Raw genomic sequence first — 7569 nt, 5'->3', positions numbered from 1 at the left:
ATCCGGCATTGCCATGAGCTATGGTGTAGGTCATAGATGCAGCTTGGATCTGGTGTTGCCGTGGCTGTGGTGTAGGCCGGCAGCTGCAGCTCTGATTGGACCCCTAGCCTGGGAACCTCCATATGCCGCGGGTGCAGCCCTAAAAAGATTTTTTTTTTAAATTGAGGAGTTCCCACTGTGGCACAGTGGTTAACGAATCCGACTAGGAACCATGAGGTTGCGGGTTCGAGCCCTGGCCTTGCTCAGTGGGTTAAGGATCCGGTGTTACCGTGAGCTGTGGTATAGGTTGCAGACGCAGCTCGGATCCTTCGTTGCTATGGCTCTGGCGTAGGCCGGTGGCTACAGCCCCGATTGGACCCCTAGCCTGGGAGCTCCATATGCAGTGAGAGCGGCCCAAGAAATGGCAAAAAAAGACACCCCCCCCCAAAAAAAGTTGACAGTATATTCCTGCAATGCCCCCCACAGTGGGAGGTAGGGGGTGGTCAGCGGGCCCTGAAGGGCAGGGCTGTGCCTTAGCAATTGTAACCAGGGCCTGAGTTCTCACTGCGCACAGAACCCCACTGGAGGGAAGGCCTGAGCCCACCTGGGGACAGGGTGGGTGGGAAGCGCTTCAAAGAGGAGGGAAGATGCCAGGTGGTGAATAAGGGGCTGGGGGTTTACCCCACTGCAGGGGGCGGGCTGAGGCCATGTGTGTGTGTGTGTGTGTGTGTGTGTGTGTGTGTGTGTGTGTGTGGCCTGTGAGTGTGTGTGCCTGATGTGTGCAGCCATGGGGTCTGTGAGTGTGCGTGTGTGCACAGGGGGAGGTGGCGGCTGGGCAGGGAGAGGCAGGGAGAGGCACGGGGCAGCCTGACAAATATTTATCAAGCACCTTCTCTGTGCCAGGCGCTGTGGAGGCCCCGGGGTGGTGGCCCAGCCTTACCCGCAGGCCCCACGGAGGGTGTAAACAGAGGAAAAGAGCTAAAAGCATCTTGAAGTGGCTGGCGGGGAGCTGAGGACCCTCCCCTGCAAGGCCCACCCAGAAGGGCACCCCTCCCCTGCCCAGCAGCCCCCACCCCACGGCGGCAGGACCCAACCAACATCTCGCCCTAGAGACGCAAGTGACAAACGATGGCCCAGGGTCAGTGCAGGGCTCGGCGACCCACTGTGGACGGGACAGACGTGGGTGGGAAATGAGCCCCTTTGGAGAAAGCGGAGGCCTCACCCGGGGCCACCTCGCCAGCTGCCCAGGGCCCAGCCCCAACCAGGGGCAGGGGAACCGGGTCTTGGTCCCCATCTCACGCCACCTTGGACCAGCCACCAGCCTCCCCCAGGGCCTGCAGGGACACCCCATCCCCTCCAAGGGCTGTGGTGGGGATCAAATGAGCTGATGGGGTGTGGAAACCCCTCATAAACTGGAAGCGCAGGACAAAGGTCAGAGTACAGGGCCCCGTGTGCAGAAGAGGCCTCCTTTTCCACACTGAGGCCACTGACGGAGGCGGGGGCGGTGGGGGCAAGTGTGTTTTGGTCCCTCCCAGAAGGTGACCTCTCGTTGGGGAGCAAGGACCCCCAGAAAGTTGGGCAGGTAGTGATTTTCAAGAAATGAGGCAGCCGGGGCAGCTGGAGGCTAAACACCCCCTCACCCGCTACCCACCTCTGGGCTGAGGCGGCCACACCCCAGAGGGGACACTTCTTCCCAAAGGGCTCCAGAGGATTCTAGCTGCTCCTTTCAGGGTTCTAGTCACCCCCTAACCCACCCCTGCCCTCCTTGCTACCAGCCCTGGTCATCCAGACACACACACACAAACACGGACACACACAGACACACAAACACACAACTTCTGTTTTGCTCAAATCCCTTCCTAACCCATGTCTCTTTGGTGAATAGCCTGCTATTTCTAGACAATAAACAGCATTTCACAAAATAGCTTTTTAGAGTGCGGTCTCAGACTTAAGGACATTCTGCTGGGGGACATTCATCACAAGGGCCCCCCCCTGACCCCCCAACAGCCCCCACCCGAATGCAGACGCACTGTCCTGGGGGAGACGGCTGGTGAGCACAAGCGGGACCCGAGGGGCCTTGGCTGAGTCCCTGGGGGTCCTAAGCCCCCCTGCCTCTGCGACCTGGGTGTCTGCTGATCTCCCCAGGGAGGCAATCAATGGGGGCGGTGGTGTCCACCAGGAGCCAGCAGGCTGTGTAGACCAGGCTGTCTGTCTCCTCCTCCCCAGGTTCCTTCTCAAGCACTCATCTTGCTGTGTTTGTTTTTCCCTCCACAAGATCCAAACTCTGATTTTATGTCTGACAACGAGAGCTCGGGTTCATATGACCGATCTCCAGCTCATAGCCGCCCGGGCTGGAACGCACAAGCCTCTCCCCTACAAGGCTGGACATGCAATTCCAGACTCTCCCAGGACCCGGGCCGCCCCAGCCTCACAGCAGGACAGCAGGACCGCAGGGCCCAGGTTGGCCGGGGGCCAGCCAGCCAAAGCCTCGCAGGGACAGGAGCTAAGCTGGCAGAGAGGCATCACTGGCCCTTGGCCCCATCAGGGGGTCTGTACAGGGGTGGGGGGACCCCAGCTCTGGGACACAGAGTGCCTGCCTCCGCCTTCACCTCCAGCCAGCAGACCCCTGCCCTGGTCCCCTTTCCAGCCCCCATGCCCGTATGCAATCCAGACCTCAGATCTCAGTGCACAGGTAGCTGAGACAAAGGTTAAAAAAGTCCAGAAGGCACTTTATTGGAGGTCTCTGCCCCCATTCACAGGAAGAAGGAGCCAGGAGCCCTGTCCCGAGGCTCCTGGCATCGCCCTGCCCCTCACTGGCCCAGCCGAGAGCCTGGAACAGTCCCCGTGGCCACCAGGGTTCAGTGGGGGAGGGGCTGGGGAGGGGTGTCTTAGAAAAAATAGATCTCTATATACATTTCTATTTATAGCACATAAATTAGGGCGCGCTCTGACCCCCGCCCGCGGAGTCCAAGCACTGAGCGGGGAGGTGGAAGCCAGTCCAGAAGGAGGGGTGCGCCTCTGAGAGCCCCCTGGCCCGGCCCGCTGGGCTCATCCAGCCCCTGCCGGAGGGGGCGTCCCAGCTGCTATCTGATCAGGTCCGACGTGCTCCCAGACCGAAGAGGCTGCACCTGCCTTGCAGCCGGCGCACGAGTCACTTCAAACGCTGGGGCTTGTAATCCCAAAAGGACAAAATAGAGGCCATGGCCCCAGACGCCAGGATGACGACCGGCAGCTCCAGACCCAAAGCTTGTCTCCACGGCGCAGGGCCTGTGCCCCAGTGGCAGCCTGGCAGCCCTGCAGCCTCAAGTCTGAGCCTTTGGTCCCAGGGCTGGTCCGACCCTCAGTTCCGGCGCCCGACAACCTCTTCTTCCTGCCAGCCGCTGGAGTTCTTGCCGAATTTGTAGACAAGCCGCCGACCGTCCACCCGCTCTAGAATCTCCCGCTTGTAGTAGTACCTGAGGGGAGAAGGGTGGTCAGAGGGTCCAGGCTGGGCCCCCACCCGGCCCCGGAGTCCTCAGGTGACCTGAACCGCATCCTGCAAGGAGGAGCACCAGGTGCATGGCCCCTCTCTGTCCAGAGCCCTGGCCCTGCCTGCTTCTGGGTATCTGACAGCTCTGCCTGGGGCTGAGCATGAAGCCACATGATCTGAGGGCTGGAAGAAAGCTTAGCAATGATCTGGAGGGGAACCTGAGGTCCAGAGAGGACAAGGCAATGGCTTCAATGGTGTCCCTTCCATCCGCAAGTGCCCTTCTTAGGACAGGCCTTGCAGACAACACCAAGAAATGTCAGATCAAGTTCAGCGTGTGCTGCAGCCAGCCTCCTGCCCCAGGCTTGCACTCAGACCACGAGGCAGGTGGACCGGCGGTTCCCCACTGTAAGGACCCAGGCATAGGGGCGTGACAGCACCAGCAGCTGCCCAGCAGGTCTCACCTCATGGCCCTGCTCAGCTTCTCATAGGTCATGCTGCTGTTCTTCTTCTTCTGGCCCCACAGCTGGGCCACGGCCTCGGAGCGCAGGAACTTGAAGACACCTTCTTGCCGGTTCTCCCACTTCATGAGGCCCTCATTGAGCTCCGGGTGGATAAGGATATCACGGATGAACTCCCACAGGTGGGTGCCTCTGGGGGCTACAAGGCCAGCTCCATCAGTCAGCAGCCCAGGGCACCCCCAACTCACATGACTGCTGCCCATCCCAGCACACATCCTACTGATGGCTGCCTCCCTGCCTGGCCCGGCATGCTGCCTACTGATGGCTGCCTCCCTGCCCATCCCAGAACACTGCCTACTGATGGCTGCCTCCCTGCCTGGCCCAGCATGCTGCCTACTGATGGCTGCCACCTTCCCCGCTTCACCCACTGGACAGCTGGGAAGCTCCAGAAACACGTGTCTCACACAGCACAGAGATTAAACACACTCCAATACTGATCAAATATCTGGCTTGGATACCAGAGCGGTGAGACATAGCACTGCCTTGAGGGGCTTGTGGTTTGGAGGGGTCATGGTAAAACAAAGCAAATACACCAGCTAGTGGTGAGAGCTTGTTAGGTATAGGAGCACAGAGCTGGCCCCAGCCTGGGGGCCAAGGGGACAGCTTCTTGGAAAGAAGCCCAAGAAGAAAACAGGCCCAAAGCTGGGGGCAGGGGGCGGGCAGCATGGATGAGCAAGAGCTGCAGAGACACTCCCAGTGGGGAGGGTGGTGGGAACCCACTCAAGGCCAGAGGCCAGCGGGCAGGGACTTGGTAGGGGAAGGGCCGCCTTGGCCCAGCCCTCAGTGGGCGGGGCATCCGGCAGCCCAGCCACTGTCCCTGCGTGAGCCTGCCCAGCACCCACCAGCCTCTTCCCACCAGCAAATGGGCCCCCCAGGCAGGACAGGGCAGGGGCAGGGAGACTAGACTCCACCTCCACCCTTCCCCAGGCGCCCCCCTGAGGGACCACCAACCAGCTCTGCTGCTAGACAGTACCCATACCCAGGGCCCTGGCCTCAGGCACAGCTGCAATGAGGGCAGGAGGGAGGAATGGTGTGAGCCCCCACACACACACCGTGCAGGCCCCCCTCCCACCATTCAGCCCTCCCCACCATGCAGGTCCCCCCCTCACCATGCTTGCTCTTCGTTCCCTCCAGACACCCCCGAGATTCTTTGCTCAGCTTTCGGGGGCGGCCCCGTTTCCGCTTCCCGTGCTTCAGATCCCCTTTCTTGTAGTCTGGGAAGCCATCTGTGGGGAGAGGTGGTGGGTCAGGGTAGGGAGGGATGGGGGCTGGCTCCAGGCACTGCCAGTGGGACCCCCCGTGGGGACCAGGAGACCTCGGCTCACCCCCGGAGAAGGGCTTGCTGTCAGGGGCGTCCAGGTCCACGTCGCTTCCACCGGAGTCTGAGGCGGGGGAGCTCTGGGAGGCACCAGTGCCTGGGGAGGGAGTGGGTGTGAGCCCCTCCCAGCCACACTGCTGCCCACCGACTCCCATCCATCCTCCAGGGAAGCCAGGGCCTCTGGGGCAGGGGGAGCTGTGGGCAGACGCCAGCCGGGCTCACCTGCGGTGGAGACATCGGAGCTGCCTGGGGAGGGGGCTCCCGCGCTGAAGCTGCCCGGGTAGAAGGGGCTGGGCTGTCTGCAGTCCTCCAGCATCTCTTGGGCGAAGGGGCTTCCCTGGTCTGGGAGAACAGGGGAGGGTTCAGATGGGTCTGACTGGGTGGCACCGGGCAGAAATGGGGCAGGACAGGCTGGGGATGCCGAGGACTCTCACCAAAGGGGCCCTGGTCTCCGAGGGGCTCCTGGAGGGTCATGCTGTCCTTCTCCAGAAGTTCCATGATCCAGCTGAGCTCGTCAGGAAAGCTGGAAGCTGATAAGAAGGGGGATCAGGGCCCAGGCTGGCTCCCCTCCCCTCCCCCAGGCTCCCTCTAGGGCAGCTCCCCAGACCAGCCTCCCTGACGGGCAAGGCCCCTCCAGGACTCACTGAGGTCCCACAGCTGAGCATAGAGCTGGTCCCCCAAGGGCCCGAAGACCAGGCGCAGCTCCTCAGGGGCGCAGCGGCAGAGCGCGGCCCCGTCCATGTCACAGCGCGAGAGGTCGATGGTGCTGGCGTCGTATTTGTGCTTCTCCACTTGGTAGCTGATCCAGTCCAGAACCTGGGCCTTGGACCAGAGCTGGGGCTGCTCCCCCGACCAGCTGGCCTTCTCTGCAGGGGATGGGCAGGTGGCAGCAGGTCAGCCCCCTTCTGGAGCCCATTGGGGTGCCTCTCTGAGAACCCAGCCAGGCTGGGGCAGGAAGCGCTGCTCACAACCATTCCCGGCCCCCAAACCCCAGCACGCCAACTGCTTAAAGCTCACCCCAGCCCCCCTCCCTGCCTGACCCCCATTTGTCCACAGGCTCTTAGATGCTCGTCTCCCCTTCCTCAAACACCCCACCGCAGCCTGAGACCCACCTGGGCCCTCCAGGGGCATCTGTGGGCTGCCCAGGGCCAGCACCAGGTCGTCGGCCCCAAAGGCGGCAGCGGAGGGAACAGAAGCCAGAGTGGGGTCCTCCGAGCTGTACATCGTACTGAAGTAATTGCTAAAAACGTTGCTAATCTCGCAGGTTGCGGCCATGAGGCTCCCTGGGAAGGGAGGGCGAGGCAGATGAGGGCCGGTCCTCTCCTACCCTCCAGCCACTCTGCTCCAGCCAAGCCCGGGGCAGGAAGGGCCCAAGGGCGCGAAGGTCAACAGCTCTGGGGACACCTGTTCCTCCATAAGGGCTCCAAGGTCTCTGAGCTGGGGCGGGGGTGGGGGCACAAGGCCCCCCGCCAGGCTCCCTCCTCAGCCCACCTGGGTCCCTGAGTGGGACCAGTAGTCTGTCCCCCCCAGGACAAGGCCCTGGGGACACCACCCTGCCCTGCACTCTGGCTGGGAATTCCACCCTGCGAACTGTTGGGGGAGACACAGGTTCCCCAGTGCCCCCTCACCCCCAGTGTCCCCAGGCCGGGCTGGGTAACATGATGGGCTGGGGTCCTACCGGTGGCGGCTGAGGGTGTGGCAGGCAGGTTAGGGGACAGCAGGCGGGAAGAATCCGGGGGCAAACTCTGCCAGGTGGTGGTGCACAGAGGCTCTGGCTGCGCTCCCGGCGCCCTAAGAACAAGCATCTGAGCTCCGCCCGCCCAGGCCTTTATAGGCGCCCGCGGTAACCTGAGCTGATGGCTCATTGGTCGAGGGGATTTCCTGGCCTTTAGACTGGGCTCCTGGCCCCAGGTGATTTGCATATTTTGTGCCTCTTGGCCAGGATCCAGGCTGCGGTGCTGGGAAGTCAGGCCCTGCTGGTTTAATGATTGTCAGGGTCTGTCATCCCGCACCCTCTGGGGTTGGGCACAGGGCAGTGGCCTGGGCGGGGGGCCGAGAGCCGCTGGGTGGGCATGTGCACTTTCGGCCACCCCCTGGCTCAGGAAATTCCTTAGGGGGGCCAGGCAGGGACAGGCTAGGGGAGGGTGCGTGACTGGGTCAGAGCTGGGTCAGGAACGCTCCCGGCCCCCAATGTCTGCAGGTCTGAAGACAAAGGGGGTGGAGCAGGGAGAGAAGATACTGAGGTCTGGGGTTTTTCCCACGATGCCCAGGATTCAGGCTGGAAG

At 62.4% G+C, this 7569-nt stretch overlaps 1 protein-coding gene across 1 annotated transcript; it reads right to left on the bottom strand.

Moving 5' to 3' along the window:
• Positions 1-2687: 2687 nt before the first annotated feature.
• Positions 2688-7099, bottom strand: ELF3 (E74 like ETS transcription factor 3). Its single transcript, XM_047755300.1, has 9 exons — positions 6963-7099; positions 6397-6567; positions 5929-6150; positions 5719-5814; positions 5507-5626; positions 5292-5381; positions 5076-5192; positions 3910-4105; positions 2688-3434 (listed from the first exon to the last, which is right to left on the bottom strand). Exons 1-9 carry the CDS (start codon positions 7087-7089, stop codon positions 3320-3322), a joined length of 1254 nt encoding a protein of 417 aa, XP_047611256.1. The 5' UTR covers positions 7090-7099; the 3' UTR covers positions 2688-3319.
• Between the last annotated feature and the right edge of the window lie 470 nt (positions 7100-7569).

This window comes from Phacochoerus africanus, chromosome 12 (assembly GCF_016906955.1).
Source record: "Phacochoerus africanus isolate WHEZ1 chromosome 12, ROS_Pafr_v1, whole genome shotgun sequence".
NCBI classification, from domain to species: domain Eukaryota; kingdom Metazoa; phylum Chordata; class Mammalia; order Artiodactyla; family Suidae; genus Phacochoerus; species Phacochoerus africanus.
This window is presented reverse-complemented; position numbering and strand designations above follow the sequence as displayed.